Source organism: Falco peregrinus, chromosome 10 (genome assembly GCF_023634155.1).
Source record: "Falco peregrinus isolate bFalPer1 chromosome 10, bFalPer1.pri, whole genome shotgun sequence".
Lineage (NCBI taxonomy): Eukaryota > Metazoa > Chordata > Aves > Falconiformes > Falconidae > Falco > Falco peregrinus.
The window spans coordinates 27,923,734-27,949,208 of NC_073730.1; the positions used below are offsets into that span (position 1 = coordinate 27,923,734).

General features: G+C 43.7%; 2 protein-coding genes across 2 annotated transcripts in view; one reads left to right on the forward strand and one right to left on the reverse strand.

Annotated features, from left to right (window-relative positions):
• FAF1 (Fas associated factor 1) overlaps positions 1 to 17,478 on the reverse strand; it is a 171,236-nt gene extending 153,758 nt beyond the window's left edge. Inside the window, exons 1-2 of the mRNA XM_005231694.4 lie at positions 17,160 to 17,478; positions 629 to 697 (exon numbers count right to left, since the gene is read on the reverse strand). Coding sequence (XP_005231751.2) covers positions 629 to 697; positions 17,160 to 17,204 — 114 coding nt within the window. The 5' untranslated portion in view covers positions 17,205 to 17,478. The remainder of the gene's footprint in view (positions 1 to 628; positions 698 to 17,159) is intronic.
• A 5,496-nt stretch (positions 17,479 to 22,974) lies between these two features.
• Positions 22,975 to 25,475, forward strand: part of CDKN2C (cyclin dependent kinase inhibitor 2C) — a 5,578-nt gene continuing 3,077 nt past the window's right edge. The window contains 2 exon segments of the mRNA XM_055814786.1: positions 22,975 to 23,004; positions 23,006 to 23,108. Of these exon segments, the coding sequence (XP_055670761.1) occupies positions 22,975 to 23,004; positions 23,006 to 23,108 (133 nt within the window).

Genomic DNA, 25,475 nt, shown 5'->3' on the forward strand with positions numbered 1-25,475 from the left:
TTTGCCTGCACACTGAACTTTGTGACAAAATAGATTATAGGTTTTTTTCTAAATATTAGTTTGTTGGTTGGTTTTTTTGTTTGTGTTTAACTGTGTCTGGATAACACCAAATCGAAATAAGGTACAGAGCCTTGATTTCTGACTCAATTCTGCATGACAACTAACAATAGAAAACCAACTATCTTATTTTTAAACTAAAAGCATAAGACAGACTGAAGTAGTTGTTTTACCTTCCATTTCTTCCACAGACACCTAAATCCTCAAATATCTTGCATGTACACACAAAAAGTCTTCTAAAAATCATACCCTTAATAAGGCTACTTATAAAATTATGCATACAATTAACCAAAAAGGGAACTAAACACAATATTGATTTAAAGGAAAAAAAAAAAAAAAAACAAATCAAAAAGGTATGAAGACAATCAGCACATAGCAGGGTATATACAACTCAATATCATGTTAACTTGGCAATGAGCTTTACCAGACCAGAAACAATCTGCATATAACCTGATTGCCCCAGCCATAAAAGACACATCTAAATTTGACAAAGATAACAGCTGTCTCAGCAAGATGGCACATCACTGTTACATGAAGTTGATCTATGAAGTCATTTTCTTAGAATACTTACCACTAAATCCCAGTTATTTTGTTCAAGCAACGTTATAGCTTCATCAATATTTTCAATACCAGTACATGCCTAAAAACAAAAAGAAGCAGTAAACAGAATTAAAAGCATTGATCAAGATCAAAGTATTAATACTTATAATTCAATTAATTTCAGGAGGAAAGGTATAGGTCTTCCATTTCTGTTAGGACAGGTTAATCCAGAAATCAGATTTCAAGTTTTAAACATCGAACATTTGGATATAATGCCCCATTTCACCGGAGGATTCTTGTATAACCTTGTGCAAGCCACCCAGGGAAGCAAGACAAAGTAGTTATTTGTAAAATTAGGACAATAGTGCTATCCCATAAAGGTGTTTTGAAAGTTCAACAGTCAAAACTATGAAACACTTATTATCTTAAAAGGGAGCACAAAAATACTTAATACTTAAAATGATGTTTGAGATGGCTGAAATATTTTGTCTAAAGCCAGAAACAAATATAAACCCCACTGCCTCCACCATCATCATACATCCCTACTCACTCTGGGTGTTACACAGTGCAGTGTAAGAGAAAAATAAGGTGCTACTAATGCATGTATAAATGAGCACCACTTGTGCAACTATTTAAAGTAAAGACTATATAATGAAACATTCACAATGTTTTTCTTTCAGGCAAAACGCTTGCATGTTGTTCTAGCCCTATACTCTGGCTTTACCTAGTTCAAGAAATCTAATACAAAGCATTTTTGAAGTAGTGATAACATCCCACAAAATGGTATTGTAAACTGAGTTTAATTCCAAATACAAGAGAGCATCTCTAGTCTGGAAAAAACCTTGATGCAGCATCCTGCTTGCTTTGTTTTGATACCATACCTTTTCAACTATTCAACTTCAGCAGGAAGAGCAGTACTATTCATTCTGCCACATATTTGCTATTGAAGGATATCACATATATTTCACCAGAGGGGAAAAATTGAAAGAGTTAAGTTTCTTTCTGATATTTATCTTTCATCCTTATCAAAGCTATGCTCTGTATTCAAGCACACAAGAGGAGTTCAGACTTCTACAAGATCTAAAACATGATCATGTTCCTTCTGCTCTATGGCACAGTTATATAAGAAGTTTATGTAAACTTTATAAAAACTACATTAAAAACATCCAACCTTTTAACAGTAATAATACAGGGTTAGATAGCAGCAGCAAACAGATCAGTTTTCCTGATTCCAAAGATATAAAGGAAAACCAGAACTGTATAAGAGAAAAAGGGGGCTAGACACAAAAACAGACACCTTTTCCTCTCAAGACATAAAAGCCATCAGGTCCTATTTTTCATGCTCTGTTTTTTCTCCCATTTACAACAATGAAGAAATAAAAAGAAAGAAATCACAGAGAAATTCAAGGCAAATTCTCTCTTCCCAAATTCAAAGCTGAAGAATTCCATGCTTATGAAGCATTACATGCAGTATGTCAACACAAAATGGACCAGTCTGGAGGACTGCAAGGAGCACAAGATGACATTTTAGAGAATTTTTTTTGCCTGCAGAGGGGAGGCAGCAATTTCTATTGATCCACAATGCTCTCATGGCCAGATTGATTCTCTCTGGAACCAAAGTTTCCTCCACTGCTCATAGCATGTTTTGTTAATCTGAATTTAAAAAAAACAAAAAAAAAAAAAAGAGTATCTTAAAAAAAAAAAAAAAAAAAAAGAGTTTTGCTCTTCAGAAGCATCATTTTGCCTTCTCTTATGTTACTTCTTGCAGTTACTTCTGAAATTAAAAATGAGACAACACTTTAACACATTCCCTAGCAAATGCAAAGGTTACACACATTTATGCCAAGTAAGCTTGAGGAATGCAGGCTTGAGCTCGTCACTTCTGAAATCACAACAGGGTTCATACTAAACCTGCCACTGAAACTGATGTTGACAGCTCTTCTGCAAAGTAGTCTTGCTTCGAGAAAAATGTTGCAGAAGCGACAGTCTGAGGTTCTGTGTACAGTTAAGTGAAATACACTTAAAATTCCTGTCATTACAGAAATAAAGAGTTACTATTTCTCATTTATCAGCCCTGCAAACTCCACGTGACCTTTCTAAGAACTAAGCTGTGTTCTAACTGCTATAAGAACCTGACCAACAATGTGTTGTTTTCAACGCTGGGTTGTGCAGATGAAGTTGTGGAGAGGGTACCTAGAATTCAGGGCTCATATACTGGTTTTAGCTTCTCCCTCTTAGTGTTACCCCTGCAGCTCAGCTGACTTGCAACTGTTCACATGCACACTCTTAGCCCACACTAACTGCCAACCAATTCAGCTCACTTTGGCATACTTTTAAGATAAACTAAACAAAATTAGCTTACCCTTCTGCCAGAGCGCACAGTGAAAGGAGTTACCTCATCACAGCAGAGGCAGAGTAATTAAGTGACTAATTCACTTGTATGTTTGCATCCTTCCTAAATCATCTTGCTGTTGATTTACAATCTAAAATAGAACCTTGCTCTTGCTCTCTTAGCAATGCAGAGTCATTGGGAACAGGAATGGACAGGTATAAACACTAAAAATCAAAACCAGTAGAATTCTTAACATCCAAGTAAAGCAGTTTTGCTGAAAACCCTCAGACCATTTTTACAATCACTTTTAACATTTGTTTTTGAGGAGTTCTAAAACTATTTCACTTTCCAGATGAACTATTTTCGCTGGTTGTCAATAAAACAAACATTTCTGAATGACAACAATGAATAAATGAGTGCTACTTATCAATGCAACCACAAAACGAACATTTCAAGATCTCCTCAACACACTGTTAATGTCACAGTTGCAGCAAAATATTTCAACATTCAGACATTACACACTACCACATACAAATCCCTGCCTCAAGTCATAATCCATCAGTAAAAAAAAAAAACCAACAAAAAAAACCACCCCACACTAAAAATTAAAGCTTGCTTCCTTTTAACTGCACCATGTCATGCAAGATAAATTCAAGAAAACAATTTGGTTTGCTTGGGTTTATTTAGGGAAAACTAAAGACATTAACCACATGAGATGGGTAGTCCCTCACTGGCAAGCGTGACGTAATGCCAAGGACTCTGTAGCAGCATCTTAGTCCCAGAACAACCTCTCCTGCTTCTGCCTTCGTTTCCTTTAGGGAAACACACATAGGAAACTGGGAGGTTCTGTGAGCAACACATTAACATTAACAAAATCTGGTTCCTCATGGGTTTGTCTCTCGTTCCTAACTGCAAGAGCTGATTTAAGCTTTTCCTATGGCTGAAATATGTATAAGAGCTTCTTTTGATGGACTTCTTTCCAGGTTACCTGGCTGTACTTTCACGAAATTTGCAACAATTTAACTGTTACGGTGCCCAGGTGTTCCCTGGGCTCACACGGCTACATGCCTTACATATCTAGGAAGGCAGACAAGAAGTCACAGGGTTTACCTACTTACAATATATTAAGATTTTTTTGCTCATTTTTATGCCGTTCATTCTACCCAAGCAAGAAAGAAACAAAAAATATTTGAATAGGGGAATAAAAATAATTTTAAATTTGTACAGAAACAGAAGGAAAAAAAACCTTCAAAAATACAGCAAGTAGATGAGCTCCAAAGATGCAAACCCACATCTTTGCTACTAAACAAGTGATACGAGTTGAGAAATTTTTTACTCACAGATTTTATTCAGTTTTATTTTCATGAGACCTACTTAGTAAAAGGCATTAAATTTTTCAGAAGAAAGTTTCTACCAGAATACTAATAACTCTTGATTCAATCAACAACCAGCACATCCTCTAAATCATCGAACTGAAAGAAAGACACCAGCACAGCAAAGGTAAAACCTTCAAGGCTCACTCATTTGTAAACCTTTACACATCAAAAAGAAACCAGAGATTTATTCTTTTTTAAGGACAAAGGGGAAGAAAAGGTAGAACAAGTTGCTCCTCCTCTCTGCATTTCCTTTAAATCTAGGATAGCATTTTCACCTTCCACAGCAGCTCCAGCACCAAAGACTGTGCAGTCTCCTCCGTGGTTTTTTTCAGACCACACAAGGGAAATGAACGTGAAGATGAGAACACTATGAATGCATAAAATCAGATTCAGAAGATAAAGTTATTGACTGTTAAAATAAAAAACCAAAACTTTCTTAGCATCCTACTCTTCCAGGCCAGATAGGTGTTTTCACCAAGCAGATTTAGATCTACATATAATAAAATTTCAGAGCTCTTCAATTTTTTTTTTCAGGCAGCTTCATAGATTAACCATCACCTTAGTGATAGAAAGCTTACCCTTGGAAAGATTCACAGCTAGCCATTAGGGGTCCTATTTAACTGGCACAGTAACCTTAATCACCATTACATAAAAGCAGCAAAGTAGCCTCTGAGGAAATAATTCAGTAGGAGAAAAGTCAGAGGGCAGACAGCCTTCAAGGCGTTCAAGACAAAGCTAGGAGGTGCTTCCAGAAAGCTGTAATGCAGGATGACAGACTAGCTCTTCTAAATCCCTTGCAGGGTGGCCTGACCCCAGCAGCCGTAACAGCTGGATCTGGGTTTTGAGACCCTCTGTGACCCACCACCTCAACGGCACAGGCTTTAGCCTACCTCCACATCACAGGAAAGCAGCTGTCTTCCCCATCTGGCAGCAGCTGCTGTTGAAAATGCTCCTCCAGCACCTGCTGTAGAGCAGAGATCCAGGCAGTTGTTACACAGCAAAGCTGGAAGAGACAACTGCCGCTCCTAACACAGAGAGCCGGGCTGTTACTTCTGCAAAAGCTGGGAAAGCAACAAACAGCTGTTGCTGACTCAAATACAGAGTCAGGCTACTGTTGCCCCAACAGAGAGTGGGTGGCAGTTGCTGCACAGAAGCTGGGAGCAAATGGTATTTGGCAGCAAGGCAGAGTTTCTCACCTGTGGCGCTATTCCCCTTCTCACCAAGGCAAAATGCAGCAGTCAAATGTATCCTGAAGACCACATTCAGCCTAAAAGCCAGTAGTTGGATATGGAGGACTTAGAAGTCTGCCTCTCAAGACTTTTGTTGAACAATTCTGTACTTCTTTTGAGTACCAACAGTAGCTACATTTTCTCCAAAAAAGGACCATCTCTAAGCTAACACAAACTAGGCTTTAACCTAAAACATTTTTGCACAACAGGTTCAGGCCCACTAAAATCAGGCAGACAGATGGCTGTGAATTACACCATGCACCACTCTCTCTTGTAAAAGTCAGCTAGGAAAAAAAAATATCTCACTGTGCCTAACTAACCTCCATATGCACTCTGCGGTTAAGTCAGCTGCAGCCTCCTGCAGTAATTCAGAGCGGATGCAAATACAGGTACCACGCTCAGTCCACATAATCAAGAGGATAAAAGCGGAGCCACAGCTCCAAGTACCCAGAACAGCAACAGACTCAGACAACTGATCTCCAGGGTAGAGGCACACCACTTGTCAACCACAGACTTCTTCCCTCTCAGTAGTATCACATCCATCTATCTCAGATTAAGACTAAGCTACTGTGATTCAGTCTGATGCCTAGTCCTCGGACACGGAAACAGCTGATACAGACTCTCCTGTGCTGGACGAAAGAGGAGGAAAGAGCTTTCTGTCATCAGCATTTTATTGCAACCGTAGCTCAGTCCATCTTCCTACTATTTATAACAGAACTACAATGCCCAGAGAAACTACTACATTAAAGCACCAAAAGATTCAACAGGTGAGATCACCTAGAAAGAAAAGCTTTCACCCTTTCAGATCTCCTACAAAATTCCAGGAAGCCTGCATTAATACATCTCCATCCCCTTTTAAAAAAGCCCAATAATTTTTTATTGCTAGATACAGCAATGCAACTAGAGCTAGCTCTAATCCATACAGACATATGAGGTTTTAAAGAAAAATCAAAAACACTATTTGGCAAAAAACAAATATTATTAAAATCAATTCATTATCCCTTTGGTAACTTACTCTTCAAAAGATAAGAGACCACGAGCACAGAAAACTCAAGTACAAGTCACTAACCTGCTCAGAAGGACAGCTGAATTCTTCAGGTCAGCAGCTTAAAAAACAAAAAAGCACTCAGAGCTGTTCTTAATAGCATATAAGATATAGCAAAGGGTATTACTTATCTCCTTGCATACTTCCCCTGCAATATAACCAAAATTTAGTTTGCTCTTTCATTCACCTCTTCAATTACAACCACAGATCAGTTCACCGACACACTTCAGATTCCTGTCAGGTTTTGCATATCTCCAAAGACAAGTCTACAGCCTCTCTGGGCAGCTTGTTCCAGTGCTTCACCACCTTCACTTGGAATTTTTTTTCCCCTATGTTTAATTATAATTACCCTTGCTGTAACTTCTATCCATTACCTCTCAGTAGTGGACTTGGACTGTGCAACTGCACGAGAAATTTGATTCTAGATTGTCTGCTATCACCCACTGTATAGTTGAGACAGCAGCTAGATCTCCCCTTAGCCTTCTCTTCCAGCACAAACCCAGCTCCCTTAACCTCACCTCGCACGAAACACACTCCAGCCTCCTCCCCTCCTAGGCAGCTGTCTACTGGACTTGCTCCACTTCCTCAATGGAGAGACTGATACTGGATACAGTACTCCTGGTAGTAGTGGTCTCACCAGTACAAGGGGAAGGATGGCCTCCTCCAGTCTCCCGGCACACTAGTGCAGCCCATTATACAGCTACTACTTCTACTAGAAGAATCTGCAATTCCCTTTCTATGTATTCCTAATAAAAAGCAGGTTTCTGGAAAACAGATTTTTAAACAGCCCAACCCTAAGTTTTCTGTTTGTAGAGTGAAACATAATACTTGCTTCCTTTTCCCATGCCTTATGAGAAGAATGGCTCTGTAATCAAAGACAGTAATTGAAAGTCTATAAAATAGCCAAGGGCAGCTCCAGGTTGTACCTGCCAGAAGTCTACTCAAACCCAGAAAGCTTCAGGACACTAATGCACCTACAACATATTAGTAAGTGAGAAGATTTTCTTGAAAATTCACACATATGTTGTTGCAATGGTAATTACTTCAAAGCAACTGAAACAAAGTATAACACTTGTTCCCCAAAAAGAGGTAAAGTTAAACCAGTATGTTCAGCCAAGCAAGTAAAGGCTTTAGTACCATAATATCAGATCCAGGATCCATGTGTAACTCTCCTCCAGGCTATCAAGGGATGCAGCACATTCAGCCACTCACAATTCAAATTTTTTCAGTACCTGGACTCTTCTCATCCCAGAGTCCCACCTGTCTCAGGACCACCTCCATAGACTGCAACACCACCTACCTACATGCCCCTCTGTAGCATCCCCTATCATTCTAACCTTGCAACAACCCTACTGATGTAATGACACTGTTCTTATTATGAGTCATCCATGGTTATTAAATTCACTTTTACTTCTTTCTGTTTCAGACAAAGATTTGAAAAAGAAAAACATCCAGGCATAGCGACTGAGACACAAACTGAAAGGTCACCTACTGCAAGCATCCAAATGAAGAGATAAGAATGTTTCTCTGTTTTTACATAACTCAGAAGAACCATCTGGTAAAAACTGAGCTGATTCACCACCTGTTCGCTTCACAAAAACAAGCTAATACACTTACCAGTATCAGAAATTGAGAAAGCTTTAGGCAGATATGCCAGGCTAAAGTTTTGCCCGATGCATTTCAACTCCCACCCACAACTATTTACGAGCTTCATCATTCTACTATTTAAGCATCACCTTAAGCAAAACCCCAAAGGAAGCATTAGTCCCTTTCTACAGGAGGAATGGGGAGTAAAAAAGGAAAAAATTATGCTTCTGAAGGTCACAGAAGACATTTCTACCTATTAGTTACAAAGCAGGCAAGACTGAACTTTGCCCATGCTCTGAGATGACTGCAAACCTTCTGAACAAAGCAAGCAGGGTACAAAGTCTAAACCAGTAGCATGAAGCTCTAACCACTTCTTAGCAGAACCAGCTAACTTGGCACCACGCTAACCACTTTCAAATGGTTTCCAGCAGACACTCTCAAGAGTGTGAAGCAAACTCTGCTTCCAGGCTTCCGCGAAAGCACATCCCTAGGAAGCCCATGTGCTGAGCCAAGACATGAACTCTAGCTGCCCAAGCCCCACGCTAACACTCTAGCATTTAAGCCACATGCACTACATAAAAAGAGCAATGCTCAAACTGAATTAAAAACCAAACCAAAACTCAATACCCGACTACTAAACCACCTGTCTTTCCAGAAGGCTGAAGACAGCCTTTACCCCAAAAAAACAAAAAGATTTAGTAAGGATTATCCCAAAGTTTCTGTGCTTGTTCAATCCATTAATAAAAGCGTCTCAGTCCAGGTAAAACCCCCAAGATTTCCTGAATCACAGTCATTTTGCTCTTACAGTATCTTACACATTATCATGGAAGAACAAAAAGCGATGGAAAACAGAAAAGAACCAACTGCAGGAGTCAGACAAACACTTTTGCTTACTGGATATTTGTAGTCATCTCCTTTCTCCTCATTGCCTCAAAAGCTGTAGAACCTTAAAAACAACTACAGAATACATAAAAGCCACTTTCTAAGTGTGGCCTTTCTAAGCACACAAAGGAAGAGTACTAATCCATACAAAACTTATTTTACTCAATATTCCACAAACACTCATATTTTTGATAAAGAACAAGACCACAAGAAATGGACAAATTCTTCAAAACCTGGAAATGTTATCCAGAATAGGAGAACAGAAGAACCCTCAAATCCCAGCAAAGCACAGGTCATACCATAACAGAGGCCAACAAGGACTGCAAAAAAACCCCAAACATTTGTCTAAAGACATAAAAATTACACAAACTTTTAAAAGCATCAGAACAAGGAAGCCTGTCAGCGAGTCAGTGGGACCAAAAGAAGAAGATATTGAAGAAGCATCCAAAGAAGGTAAGGGCACACCAGAAAAGCTACATGAATTTTGCACACTCATACTCACTAACAAGGAACTTAGGGACCACGCTCTAACAAAACTGCTCTTTACAAAGAACCCTCTCACCCTAAAGCATCAGTAGACACACAGAACAAACCACCAGGACCTGATGACAGTCCCCAAAATTTTAAAGGTATATACATATGACATACTGAGGAAAAGTGAACACAGCTTCTATAGAGCAAACTCACATATCACGAAACTACTCAGATGTCTCTGAAGAACTCAGCTGAAGAACACAAGATTAACTCAAGCTGACACAGTTTATTCCCAAAGTCTTAGAACAAACCCCGTCAAACTCATAAAATGCTGACTTCCAGAAACCAGGATGAGGCAAGTCCATTCAAATTCTATTTCTTTAGGCTCTTTCCTAAGGAACAGCCACTGCTGCAGACAAGACATTAGGCCAGCTGGTCTTCGATCTGAGCTGATATGGCACTTTTGATATTTGCTCACACAAACAACCTGACCTTTAAAGAAAAAGAAAAAAAAAAAAAAAAAAGAGGTGACTCAGTTCCAGAGTTCTTGTCTTTACAAATTGTTTCCTGCAATAGACAAAATATGAAACCTATATAAAGTAACTCAAGGGCTAATGTACTCTGTTCTAGTTTCAAAACATCTCTTAAGAACTTCAGCTTTAATGAATTATCTTTTGAAAGCATAACTACTGCTGCAGAACAAAGACCTGCTCAACCAGTTAGACATAGAGGACCAGTAGATGACTACTTTGATAGATGAAACAACATGTAATGAATACATTAGGGCTTTGGTTTCCTCTTTGAGCAGTTTGGTTTTACAATTGCACATTATCTAGTCAACTCTAAAAAATGGGTTTAATTAGTAGGTATCAATCCAGCCAGTAAGCATGTCATTTCCTTTCATCCAAATGATGAAGGACAAATAAAATGTTAGGTACTTCCCCAGGCTTTTTATTCTAGTTCTTACAGTAGTTAAAAGAAAGGATTCATCAAATGGCTGCTCCACATATGCACAGACTCATCCACTGACTAGAAAAACATGAAATCCTATCAATGACACGCCATGTAGCTCCTTTAATAAACTAGTAATTCTTGCTTCTAGTAAGGAAACACATGAAAACTAGGCCTGCAAGGGGGACCGAACCGTAAGAACTGCCCAACTAGAGAGAGAAATTCTACTCTTTCAGACTTTCCAGCACCAATGCCGTATTACCAAGGTGGGAGATTCTCAGGACCCCTTAAGACATGTAGCACATGACTCAAATCCTCATACTGTCTTCTCCCACACCTCCTACCACACAAAAATATGAACTCAGGAAGTGTGTTTACTGTAAATGATTCTTGCTTACCAAGAAATATTAGTCAAATTTTATTTCCAATGTGCCAAATAACTTCCATACTACCTTTCAATGAAAGCACATTCCTAGCCTCTGGGAGTACATATAATTAATAATTTCAATGTTATAATTAGTATTAGTTGTCATGGCATTTGAAAAAGGATCCTAGAGCTACCACCTCACAATCTGTTTCAGTGACCTACTAACCCAAATACCTATATGAATGGGCTGATGGAAATGGTGACATGATTACTATGATGTGAAGAGTCTTTTCAAGGTAATTGAATGAAAAGAACAGCATAAACCTCTTTCTAAAGATGAACTGGTGCTCCAGTGGTAAATTATTTAGGTTCTTACAGCAGGGCTGTAATGCACACAATCATAGTATCCCCTTTCTTCTCTATAATTGCCAGATAGTATTTCTAATTAACTATCTCTCCTTATATAGGGAGAAATTACCTGGCTTTTCCACGAACAGCTATCAGTGGAAATATCCAAGTTATTGTGTTTCTAAATGGACATTTACTCTTACACCAATTTTTTATTTTTGACCCTGGAATCCACTTCACCTTCAGTTTAAAGGCCAGAAAGATGACTAGTAAATCAAGCTAGCTTTGTTCCGACGAACATGACCTTTGGGATTACAGCTGAGTCTAAAAGTATCTAACGAAATCAAATTGTTGGTTCTTCAGAAATACACACAGAACAAATTAATAGAAGCAATGATCTTGGTAGCAGACAACAATAATCAAAATAACCAAACTAAAACACACTAAGCACCCAGTAGGCTATTATCATGTGTCTTTGCCCTAAGGCCATTTACAGCAAACAAAACCAACTGTGTTGCAAACCAAGAGGTCTAACTGCCAGTTCCAATGCTGTTACTGACTTTGCAATGCACAAAATTATAACGTGATAAAAAGCAACAAGGATTAAAAAGCATTCTAATCAAAATGTCAATTAAGAGGCCTCCTCATGGGTGTGAGCTTCAACATCTAGTGTCCTGAAGTTTTCTGGGGTGTGGGGTTTGTTGGTTTTGTTGTTTTTTTTTGGGGGGGGGGGGGGGGGGGGGTTGTTTTTTGGTTTTTTTAAGACTGAAAAACAGCCCTGTTAATTCTTCAGTATTTAGCTAAGGATTAGTAACCTACACCCACAAAAAGAGGTCAGGTGAAGCAGTGATGAGCACCTTGGCACATGACTATCAGAAACCTAGCAGAGTCTACTTTTACCTAAAACCTATGTATCCCAAACCCCGATTTCTAACCTATAGAGTTCTGGATTTCCTTCCAACTACTATGGAGAGGATGCAAAGCTTAGTTCATCTGGTGTACTCTAGGTGCACCTGCTGCATTATATTCTACAGAGAGGCCAGACAAAAGAATGGCTTGGTATGAGCAAGCCTGAGGTTTTAAGCTCAGACAGATCTGGACACATGCAAAACCAGATATTTAGGGAGACTTTCTAATGAAAATGTAGGCCTTCAAGAACTTTAAACTTAAGTCTGAGGACTTTCCAAAGATTTAAACTTTGATTGAGAGTCTCTTCAACACCAATCTCTGGTTAAAGGTTTTGTTCCAAGGGAATTGCCAAACACTTCACAGAAAGACCGTAAAGAAATCAAGAACAGTTCTTTCTGCTCCAATGTCTTAATGGCAAAACAGTACCTCTTCTTTCAGAAGGACATCAGCTTTGCTATTTGTTCAAAACACCCTAATGGATGCTTTACCCTTACCAGAAAAAGGTTGAAACACTCTTTCCAGCCCACAGCATATGTCATAGTCCAGGGCAAGAATCAAGGGTACTGACACAAAATCATTCCCAAATCTGACTACCTTTTTCACCCATCAAATCTTCATACTTAATATGTATGAATAACTTAAAAGTGACAGAAAACTTAAGCCAGCATGCCAACACACACAGAAGAAAGCAAAGCTCCCTTAGCACCACCCAATTAAATAACAGACACAAACTCTGCACAGAGACTGTTAGACAGTGAAAACAGTATGCATGACAGAGATAATCTTGTACAGGGCTGAAGCAGACATGTTTTTCATCAGTCCAAAAAAAAAATATCTTAAATAACTGACAAGATATATTTTTAAACAGCACTGTGTTAACTTCCAGGTGAAAAAGATTCTCCAGTTTCTTCAATTTTAGCCATTCCAGAAGGAAACTAGTAGTTTGAATTACGGTTAAATCTTACAAAAATTAAAATAATAAGCTGATGTATCAATGTCATGGTCAATTTTATAACTTAAAACATTATTATCGAGCATGCTTTCTCACCTTTCTGTAACTGATGGCAATGAGGTTCTTCCTTCCCAATTCCCCCTTGCTCCTCCCACAAACCTCTGTTTTTATGAAAAAGGCTGATGCAATGGCAAAGTTTGGGAAAATAAATTTATATACATCTGTATGAATCATAACAAAGTAGTTTATTACCCAGGTAAAAAAAAAATAAACATTGCAAAATGAGAAAAAACTCGCATAACTTTGAAGAAACTTAGTTATCTGTTGTTTCGATGAAAGCAAAGGTTTTTGAGGTTTCCCCTTTCCACTCCGAAGTCTTCTCATCCAGACCAAATCTATTTATTTGGTCAACAAAAAATGTGAATTCTATGAAAAATTTCCTTCTGAAGCCCCACATGCCAGATATTCCTGTAATACACGGACACCTGGCAACTCCCACAATCCTCCAACCCTTAGGGCCCCCCTACAATTATCGTGAAGACAACCACATAGCATGAATAAAGTAGTCCTAAAGGTGGACATAACTTATAAAGACAAAAAGATATTCTTGCTAGTTTTAGTCTGCATCCTAGGTGAAGCTGTAAAAACAAAAGCAAAGGTGCCAGCATACAAAAATGTTGACATCTGACACTCCTGCCAATACTCAGACTGCTTGACATTCCAGAACTGTTTAACTATGTCAATTTAAGTTCAGTGCACAGAAAGTTTGCAATTTAAAAAGAAATAAACAAACAAGTATCTCTTTTCTTTGTAATGAGAAGCAGACCCCAAACCACATAGAACATTAATATATTTGTATCACGTCAGTACCTGGGTATCCCACTGGCAATGGAAGAACATTCTGCAGTTAAATACAACAAATCAAAGAAGAACAGAGATGTTAACAAAAAACTGGTAGAAATTAGATGCCTCTATTTCCCTCAGTATGTGAGGTATGTTGCAGCATCACTCTTCTACCAATTCACATGCAGTTACCTTTTTTAAAGAATTTATGCTACAAACAAGCTGTTGATTTTTTCCCCTAGGAAGTTTTTTCCTACATTCCAATGACACGTTGTGGAGAAATCCTGAATTGCAATTAGTAAAACAGCTAAAACTTGTGCGCTTAACTCTACTACTTTAGCTACTTCAACTGAAAACAATCAGACTACTCATGTATAAAGCTAAGCTTCTGCATAATCTTTCCTAAGTGAGGGCCTAAGAAGGAAAAGTTAGACAGGTTGCTTACACAGCCCACATGCATGAATACGTGCTTTGTACTTCCCTGGGTAGCTACAGTAACCTCATTAAAAAAGAAGAGGAAAGAAAATAATTATAACCACCACACAGAACAGGCTTAAATTGTTTTGAGACACTAAGAAAAAAAATTCTGGTAGATTATTTACTGTGTTTTACTTTATAGTTAAGATATTTTATAAAAGTTACTCAACATTTGTACATGCATATATACAAAATATTTTTTTCAAGTATTTCTCTTAGTACCTCAGAACATGTAAGTTGCAGTAACCTGTTACAACAAATCAGAGCTAAAAGAAAAAACCAAATGCAATATGAGATCCTGCTCCAGCTGAAACCAATAGCAGAATCTCTAATGGCTTTGAAAGATACGTCGTCAGTCCATGAAAGCTTCACAAAAGCATCAAAAATCAGTATAACTGTGACTTCACTGAAAAAACTTTTACAGGGAGGGAAAACCATTTCAAAAGTTCACAGACCACTACTCTATCCCTCTTAAACATAATTTGGGAAAGGCAAGGGTGAAATGGCAATGAAGTTCCCCCCTCAGTTTAATTCAGCAGAGATTAGCTGGACAAAACTACAAAGAATTTCTTCTAAAATTTCCAGTGTGCACAACATTCTTAAACAAAAATACCTCACACAAATACAGAAGATGGTAGCAGAACACTGAGAAACGTATTTATTAATTAAAAGGTACAGAAAATATAGAAGGGAAAACCATGCAGAGTTACTTTGCACATAATGTTTTATTTTCCATTTCAAATCCTTACTGATTGAGTTGTAAATTCCATCGAGTATTTAAAATACCAAAATCCTTTACCATTTTGTAACAGTCTAAAGATATGAGACCTAATAATGAATGACACTGTCCTTTACTAATCTGAAGTTTTAACAGCAAGACAACAGTTCAGTGTTTTTAAATCAGGTAGAAACTTGATATTATTTTAAAAAAATGATGAAACAGAGAAACAAAGTTGTCTGCTGAAATACAAGAGGAAAAGGTTTAAATAAGCAGTTATATGATAAAATATTTCCTGGGTCCTAGGTTCAGACACATTATGCCATCCTTGAGCTACAACAGGTTTCTGTGATTCTACCACCACCACCCATCTCTAAATTTGCAATAATACTTACTTGTCTTCATGGTACACAAACACTGCAGTTGCTCTTAGGTTTTAAAACCAGTTTAATAAATGTGTAAGCACAATAATACTGCTGAACTGCAACACTGACAACTAAAAACTTAGAAAGTAGATATAGATTGAAGACTATTTAAAAAAAAAAAAATTTCTTATATTCACCAGCTACTAACTTAACCATGGTCTGGGATTCCTGAATGTAAAACCTGTTCCAGCTAATAATGTGGGATTCCATAAGAGTATAAGCTCCACTAGTATGAGTGCAGAATTGGGGTCCTCAGTTTCCTTTTAGACAGTGTACTGTTACTTGAAGAATTCCTTTATGAAGTCCCAGCCTTAAAATTGAGATGTCTTTCCTTATAGACACACAAGTATCTCCAAGCACAACAAAATGAAGGAGCGTTATAGAAACATTTGTTAAAATTTAGAGTAAATACAGATGTAAGAAACACAGGTAAAGAAGGGAAAACACTTCCCTGTTATCAGCTGGGAACTCCGCATCTTACGTCAGCGAGATATCAGGTACCTTTTGCGAAAGAGGAATTACATAATGTACACTACAGTCACCCTACTTGTAATTCCAAATAAACATTCTTGTTAAACACAGGGAGTGAATTAAGAGATCACTTCTTTAAAACTAAATTAAATAGTTTCACTGCTAACAGCTGAGAAACAGTCTTTTAAGAAGTTGCACATACAGACAGCAGTTTTACAACTCAATCCGAGAATATCCAAGAGCCTAGCCCTGTGAGAAAAACCACTGCAAATGGACAAAGCTTAAAAAAAAAAAAATTTATTGAAATACAAATATTAAAAAGATATATTCAAATGTAATTGGATTATCCTTCCAAGCTGCTTTTGGCTCTCCCCACTATTTCAAAGGCAGGCGTCTTCCACTTGTCTGGTTACCTTGTTCTTAGAAAAACGATATTAAACCAAGCAATATTAAGAAACAAGACACTGAACAGATTAACCAGGCTCCTGAACACATGGCTTTTATTTAGACAAAGGCTTTATGCTGGGAATAAGATTTAAAGAATTTTAATTTAAATTGTAACCCTTTTGTAGGGAAGAAGGAAGGCTACAGACAACTTTTTAAGGGGCATATCCTCCTTTCCTGCACAAACATGTTGTCATTTGGGATGGGGTGGGATGAGTTTTACTGTCATCACAACAGTCATAGGCTGAGGCAACCATGAAGTTAGTGTTGTTGTAATGGAAACACCTCTGTTCAGCGTTAATCTGTAGTACCAAGCAAGTGATTCACTACAAACACTGTGACAAAACATGAGGAGCGATGAGTTTTGTATCCTCCCTGGCATCTGCCTCTTCCAAGTGAGCTGGCTCACAGCTGTTCCATGGCCTGCCTGGTTGTAGAGGGTTGGAACAAAGTGGATGCAAAAAGCACTTTTTTTTTTTTAATTAAAACCCAAAACTCTCTAAGTTAAAGAAGACGTTTTGTTCGTGTATCTTGAAAGAAGCGGGCACAAGCTACCTATTTATCACCACAATAAAAATAGAAAGGAAGAAAGAAGGCGCAGAGGCTGGGGAGGGTGGGCTTCACGCCCACCACCCCGGAGCTTCCCACAAAGAACGAGCAGCACAGCAACGAGGAGGAAGAGAAAAGCAGCGAGAGGCCACGGCTGCGCGGCGGCGGCGGCTCGAGATTTACCTGGAAATCTGCCAGTATCATCTCCCGGTCCATGTTGGACGCCATTGCAGCCAGCTGCGTCCCCCGGCTCCGCTCTGACCCGCGCACCTGGAGCTGCTGCCGGCGAGGACGGGGCAGGGTGGGACTAGGAGCTCATGGAGCCGCCGGCTCCCCTCAGGCTCCCGCGGCGCCCCCGGGCTGCCCCCTCCGGCAGCCCCGCGGCGGCGGGAAGCGGGCGGGAAGCGGGCGGCGGGCCGGGAGCGGGCCGGGCCGGGAGCGGGCAGCGCTGCCTCAGCTGCTGGCCCGGGGAGGAGGAGGAGGCAACGCCGCTCCCTCCCTGCCTCCACAGCGCCTGTCGCACATTTTGCCTGTCATTGAGGTCGCAAAGAGGCGCTTTGCGGCCGGCACGTGACCACCCTCCTGTCAAGCCGCTCGCGAAGCCGGGGGAGGGGGGTGGGGCTGCGCCTTCCCGGCAGCTCGCGCTGACCGCGGCCGCTGCGCCCCGGCCCGGCGGGAGGGGAAGGAGAAGGAGCAGGAGCGGAGGGGGCGCCCGAGGGGCTGCGCTGCTGCCCGGCGGGAGGTGCCGGCGGCAGGCCACGGGCGGCCCGGCCCAGCGCCTGGGCCTTTCCTGAGGGGACGGGCTGCCTCAGCCTGCCCGGCCCCAGAGCGGCGGAGCGGCCCCTCCGAGCGGGCGGCGCAGCTGCGGCCGTCGGCTCTCGGCTCGGCTGGGGGCAGCGCTGCCCCGGGGGCTGAGGGGGCTGGCGGGCTGGCACTGACACCGCCACCCACGCCACCCCGGCGGCGGATCCCCGGGCCCGGCCGGGCTCCGCCGCCGGCTGCGGCCCTAACGGGGCGGCGAGGCCCTGGCTGCAACGAGCCGGGGCCGGGGCCGCCATCTGGGGGGCGGGCGGGGGGTGGGACAAGGGCCGCTGCAGCCGCCGGCCCGGAGGGCGGCTCTGCCTGCCCGTACGGAGCGGGGCACCCACCTGCGGCCCCCAGCGGAGGGGCGGCCAGGGTGGCGGTGGCGCCGGCCCGCTGTCCCCAGCGCGATTTGCCTCCGTCCTGACAACCCGTCGCTTTGTGCTCCCTGAGAGACCCGGGCCTCGGAGCGCGGGGCACGCACCGGAGGGGGAAGGCACGGTAAAGCGGTAATTTTCCCCGTCTTCGCACTTCTCTCAGAAGGAAATGCATTTTTCACAGGTTTCTGAGCCAACAGACCGTGATCTGCGCTGCGGCCCTCACTCGAGCTTAGCACTCCAGCACTGTAAGATGCAATTGCATTATATACCAGAGATAATTTGTTTGTTGGGTTGTTGGTTTGCGTTTTTTTAAGTAATGCAAATCTAACTGTAATTAACGCATTTTAAGTCTGCTTCCTACAACCGGATGCTGTTCACCTACCCCCTTAGCACTGACATTTAACACGCATTTGGACACTAATTTGCTAATTAGTCCAGCAAGTGTCGTTCTGCTCTTTGTACGGGTGTCGAAGCTAAGATCACATGCACCCTTTCCTGTTAGCTAATAAAGTTACATGAAGATATCTTTGAATCAAGTTATTTTGTCGTATTTAGAAAACACCATTCTTTATTTTTTTTCTGCCATCCGTGACGGTTATAGCTGAGTTTCTCAGCCCCTGCGAGTTGCCTGCCACAGCAGCGGGCTGGCACCAGGGGGGAGCCCAGCGTGACTGCTCACCACAGCAGGGTCTGTCGTTTGGGAGAAACCGTGAACGGACACTGTGTGGGGGTAGGGGCACATGAAAAGCTAAACTGTACCTTCAGGGAGAGTTTGTGTTCCCAAGAAAAACACTCCTGGGAGTTGTTTAAAGCGTGTTTGCGGATGCTGCTGGGGAGTGCAGGCCAGCAGGGCACCTGGGGTGCACATCTGGTGGTGGCAAGTCATTTGGATCTCCAGGTGGGTGGAGGCCACGCTGAAATGCCACTTACGACGCAAAGCCAGGGTGTCAGAGAAGTTGGATTTTATATTTTATCATGTTCTTGGTCTAGTTTATGTTGGCAGCATTTGCCAAGAGGTTTTTATTGTCCACTGATGTTAGTTTAACAATTCGAGCTCCCCACCACCGACTGGAGGGATGATAAAGTAATTGCCCTCACATCTGCCCCCTGGGTTTTTGGTTTGGTTTTTTTTTCCCAGTTTGATGTTGCAGACAGTTCTGTACTAGGTACGAGGTATGGTGCAATGCCAGGGACCAGCCTGTGCTAAATTACAAACAAATCCACCCCACACATTACTAGAGAGTAACTATAATAAAGGCTGAAAAGCGAGTTTAAACAATTGGATTAAAGCCAATTAATTCCTGGCACGAATTGAAGCTAATAGGTATGTTGTCAAGATTAGTTACACGGCGTTCACATCTACTACAGTCATATTCTAAATAATGATATCTCTATTAGATCAAAACAGGAAGGATTTGATCCAGAACGTGAAGAAAAGGTGAAAAGCTGCACGTGCCCCACACCGCAGGAAGTTCACGTTCAAGTCACAGCGAAAGTTTCTATTCTCCTCCTCACGACCTCTCTCCAAGACGCCCGAGGTAGCTTTTGTCCTCCAACCAACATCAGACAAATTAGAGAACCCAGGGGGGACGACGCTCGCTTACTGTTTACTCCTTGCAATGCCCGGCAATAGTATTTGCCTCCGGAAGGTGTTTTTTCTGCTGATTCTGGAGCTGACTGGGGCAGTTTTTTCAGTTTTTAGGAAAAGGATCTTTACGGTTCTCGAGAAGATGTGATCCGGATTAACGATCTGCTGTCTTGCAAAGGTTTTTTGACAGACCTGCACGGTGAAGGAGGTTTGACAGCATTTTCTGGCCAGGCAGCTTTACTTGCAGGAAGCCTGCAGCACCCCCCAGCTATGCTTTACTTAATTATTTTTGTCAAGTGGGCATAAGATGGGGGGCTTTATTCTGAACTGTTAAAAACAAACAAACAAACAAACAAACAATAAATGGAGACTGTGGTAAGACCTGCAGGTCTAATTCTGCAGTAAGTTAGCAACAGGTGATGCCACCGAAGCCTGTGGATTTTAGATACCGATTAGTCACAAAATAAGCCATTTACAAGCCGTCTGACTGAATATTCGAGTTTTTGCATAGAAATTCCTTATGCAGAAAAGCAACTCTATTTGAATATACGGATGCTATTTATATACGTGTATTTCTGGAGTTAACTTTGAGGGAAATCATAATTCGTATTTTTGTTTACAAAACTGGGCACTGTTACTTCTGGCCGAGAATTATCATAATGAGGCCCTTAAAAATATGCGCTTTTTGCCCCCCCTTAGCGGGAGCGGGGGTCAGTTAATAATTTGAGCAAAATTGCTTCCCCTTCTCCACGTGTAGGCAGCTCACTCACTACTTGTCACCTTTGTATCTTCGCGACCAAGTGTGGGTGGGAGAATCGGTACAGAAAAATGTACTTGGGAAGCAAGAAGCTACCGAAGCTGGAAGGAGAGCCAGAGGCAGCGGTCACACCCCCTGCCTTCAGCTGGGCTGCAGCTCCATCCCTGCGGAACTGGTGCTGCCTGCGGCGGCGGCTCCCAGTCAGGCCCCGGCCGTCCCTGCCCCTGCCCGGCTGCCGGCGGCAGGGTTCCCCCGCAGGGCAGCGCTGGAGGAGCTGCTGTTTGCTTGCCGGACAGCGTTCCCTCAGGAACGCACCTCTCCGAGGTGCCTCACGCGTGTTTACGTTCTAATTCACCTCCCCGTCGCCTCCACGCAGAAAGCAGACGGGCAGATCCCCCCCGCGACCGACGGGCTCCGTGTGGTTACCGGGGAGCCATGACGTTGCATCTTACCTCTGGCAGGGCTCGGTCCTCCCGGGGGTCCCTGAGACCGAGAGCGAGCCGGCCCTTGCAGCAGCGGCCAGGCGCCGTGCCGGGAGGCAGCAGGGCCAGGACATCGCCGTGCCCGGCCGCCGGCACTTCGCCCTCTGAAGGGAAAGCGAAGCCCTCGCGTCTCCCTCGGTGCCGGGGTGCGCTTCTCCCTCAAAATGGCACTTTCAGATCAATCAAGGGCAGCAGAAGAGCGCAAGGCGCGGAGCGCAGCCCTGGGCGGCCGCCGGCCGCCGTTACGAACACTTGACATTGACCCCTTCATCCCTGACCTTGTCCTTAGGGACAGGAGGCCGGGGTGGACCCCGAGCCCGCCGCCGCTGCCCCGCGGGGTGCCGAGCCAGGGCGGGGGGGCCGGGGCCGCCCCCCCCCCCCCCCCCCCGCGGGCAGGTGGAGACCCGCCCGGGGCTTGGGGGCAGCGCCGCGGCGGGAGGCCGCCCCCAGCCCCCCCCCGGCTGCCCCGACCCCCGGTGCCCCGGCAGGGGCGCGGCGGCTCCCGGTGCTAAAACCTCCTTTTCTTTTCCATCCCCCCAACCAACCCCCGCCCGCCCTAGGCCTCACGGCGCTTCCCCTAAGAGCACCCTGGCTGCTCGGCTGCGGCGGGGGAGCGCCGGGCCCGGGTGCGCGGCGCGGGGAACGGCACAAGGCGCCGCGGCCGGGGCCGGGGCCGGGCGAGGGCGGGTGCGCGCCGCTGCAGGCCTTCCTGCCCGGCCGGGCCGCAACTCCGCCGCGCCTCCTTAAATCTCTGCCGTTAAAATGTGGGCGGGTGTTTCAAACTCAAAAAGCGCTCAAATTTTTTTTCTTTTCAAAAAAAGCTGATGAGGTTAAAAAAAAAAGGGGGAAAGAAAAAAAAAAGAGAGAAACCGGCTTCGTGTCCGTAGGAAACAGAAGTAGCGATTGTTTTGCGCTTAAAAAAGGGGGAGCGCAAAGTCGCGGGCGGAGGCAGCGGCGCGGACCGGCAAGTGCAGCTTTATTTCGCGAAGTTGAAAGCGGCAGCGAGCGGCGGCTGTCACCGGGCGCCGGGAAGCTGCCGAGCACCGCCGGGCCGGGGCAGCGGCGGGCACCAGCGGGCACCAGCGCAGCCCCCCGCCCTCCCGCTCCGCGGCCGGGGCGAGAGGCGCGGCTGTCGCCCGGGCAGCGGCGGCGGGGCCCCCGGCGAGCGGCGGAGACGGCCCCGCGCCGCGGCTCCTCCACGCCCTGAGCGCGGGCGGCGGGACGCGGCTGCCCCCCCACCCGCCGCCGCCGCCCGCGGACCCCGCCGCCCTCCTGGATGCTCCGGAGCCGCCGCCGCCGGGGCGGCCGCCGGCCGGGATCGCGCCCGCCCGCTGCGCGGAGGCTGCGCGGGGCTGCGGGAGTGAAGCTGCCTGCGGGGAGCGAAAGCGCCGAGGGAGCGCGCCCGGCCGCCGGGCACCCGCTGCCCGCCGTGCCCTGACCGCCGCGGGGGCGGCCCGCCCGGGCGCGGCCCTGCTCGGCCCGGACTAGAGGCAGCCGAGTGGGATGGAAGGGGGGACCCCGAGCGGGAGCTGGATGCACACTGCTGCGGAAGACTTTTCCTCGGAGCTGTTGCTGCTAAGTCTCAGATCCCGACCGTGAGCAGGGTGGGTTGTCTTCTTCTTCAAAGATCTCAGGTCTGAGTGAGTCTCCGGTGTACGTGTACATATGTTACCCGTAACATATATGATATATTCGCATAGCTATTAAATCCCTCCCCCCTCCTCCCCTGAAAGTGGCCAAAGTCTTTAATAGGAGTTACTCTATATGTGGAAGCAAAGAAATCTTCTTTCAAGTGGAGCTGCAGTTTTGCTGAATAATCACGTGTGAGTTAGGGGGCGGGCTCTTGGCAAGGAGGTTTTTTTACGAGTATTTACTACAAGGTCTACTCCAGAAGATTAACCATCCCAATCCTTCTGTCAGTCTCCGATGCCATGCCTGGTTAAAAAAAAAAAAATCTCATCTTTTTCCGATCGTCAGTCACCCCTAAAGAATGGCCGAGCCTTCTGGGAACGAGCTGGCGGTCCGCGGCTGCCAAGGGGGACCTAGTGCAACTTACTAATTTGTTGCAAAAGAATGTAAACGTCAATGCACAAAATGGATTTGGGAGGACTGCGCTGCAGGTTGGTATCCAGAGAGGGAGAAAAATATTTCATCACTGGTACCTACGTGACCCGGGTTTCCAAAAAAGACAACGTTTTAAACAGGCTGGTGGATGAAATACGAGTGGTTTTTCAAACTCGTTGGATGCCATATTTTATAACTTTAGTGGCTCCAACTCCCTAAAATGACGTACTTGAAACAAAACTGGTCAAAAACCAATATTTCAGTCGGGGATCACCCTCAATGTCAAACGGGCTGCGAGTTTGCTAATATTTTGTAACTTCGTGGGGAGGAGGCAAGGAACGAGAGGGCTGAGATGAAAAGAAATCAGCTAGGTGAGCAGGATTTCATAGCAGGTCCTGTAAACACAAATGTGCTGTTCTCTGAAGCTCAGGTTTCTCTTTTTTTCCCCTCTCCTTTTTCTTCCTGCGTTATGCTTTTTGCAGCGTGACTTGTCTGGGTTCTGGGCTCTGCTGTGGATGGTACTTTTCCTTTATACGCTGTTTGTGAGGAATGACCTTTCTCATTGGGAAGCATGCTGCTCAGAACCGAGCACCTCCGATGGACATTAACAGTCAGCCCTGCGAGCTCGGGCTTCAGCTGAATCACTTGCTTTTTCATTCATAATTAAGGCTTAAATTTTTGCTGCTTTAGATCGGCTGGCAGGGCGCTGGTTCCAGCTCTTTCCTTTCTGATCGTATAGGGTGCTATGTCCTAATTTTTTAAGTGTGTGGCTGTTCAGGCAGGAGTTGGAACTCGTCCATCTGCTAACTGAGGAAAGATTTTGCTTTTAATAATATCAGAGAATGATCGCGAAAAGTCTAGAATGCCCACCGAAGAGTGATAGAAGTGATTTATAAATCTGGAGAGAGGGAAAAAAAAAAAAGATGTGTGGTTATTTGTACTTAGGTATAAGTAATGAAATGTGGGAAGTGGAGCTATAGGTTTCTTAATTTCACACATTAGAAAAATCGTTTGTTAACTCCTCTCCCTTCCCCCCCCCCCCAACCACGATAATAATTTCTGAACTTAGAGTTTTAAACAGCACAGAGCTTGTGAATGTACTCGAGATATTTACAGCTTTTTGGCTTAACGTCAGAATGTTGGAGCTGAGAAATAAGCACCTCTTGCTTAAAAAGCAGGAATGACCCTTTTTTGACAATTTTCGCTGAAGCTGGAGATCTGTGAGCTCCTCTCTGTCCTGTCAGCACCTAAATAGGGCATCGCAGGGCAGGGCAGGGCACTTGCAGCACCTTTTAGAGAGCAAAAGGATCTAAATTGCAAACTTAGGCAAACTAACTTCTTTAAGAGAGCAGGAAACATTTAGCTAGCTGGTTTATCCTCAGGACGAGGGCTGGAAATCGATTTATACAGTAATGTAATTTTTTTTTTTATAGCAGCTAACTGTCCGTGTCCTGTATTAAGCCATATTTTACACAATTGACATAGCATCCAGCTATATTAAACATGCATCCGTGTCCTAACAATACTTGTTATCACTGCCTAATCATAACTGAGTTAATGAACCACAACAAAAATCAAAACAGAAGAATCTGTCAACTTAATTTTCAATATGTATCATCCCGAAATGGGCTGCGGGTGCATGACCATGCTCGAAAGAGCTGTCTGTCAGTGCACTCTCCAAAACTGAGATATTTTCTCCATAATCTCTCTCTCAATTAAAAGGGAGGCAATGCTCCTATATTAGTACCGATGAATTTATATTTTTCTTTTGCATTTATATTTAAGTAAACAGCTGCTCAGCTTGTCTTGCTGTCTACTTTTCATTTCTAATGAGGTGTACCTATGCAGGCCTCAAATACATGTCCTGCTCTTATGCTCTTCGTCAGACTTATTTAATTCATGCTTTCTCCTTCTTTGCCTCCCTCCCCTCGAGTGAAACTTTGCAAAATGAAGGGCATTTGCTGTACAGTTGTAGCCCATGTCCCAACAGCATCACCTTTTATACGATTTTCTCTCCCCCCCCCCATCTCTGACTGAAGCCTTCAGTCTCCCAGCCTGAACACAGCAAACTCCCACTTAAACAAGATACGTGTTTTGAATTCACAAATAATACAGCCTGGGGTGTCAAAAAGAGATCAAAATGTCCAGATTTTGCTAAAGAAAGAGGGATCACAATGTTCTTGTTTTCTTTTACTTCGCTTCCATCTCTAGTCAGAAGTGAAAGAAATGGCACATACGGAGCTGGAAGCCCTGGGGCTCACAGAAATCTCTTTCTCTGAATCCCAGCCTGTCTTATCTGCACTTTTGCTCTTGTCTGTGGATATAATATGCTGGGCTGCTTTACGGTCCGAATGCTGCAGTAATTTTATTTATTATAGCTTGCTGTTCTTAAAAAGCCTAATATATATTTTTTCACCAGGAGAGCTT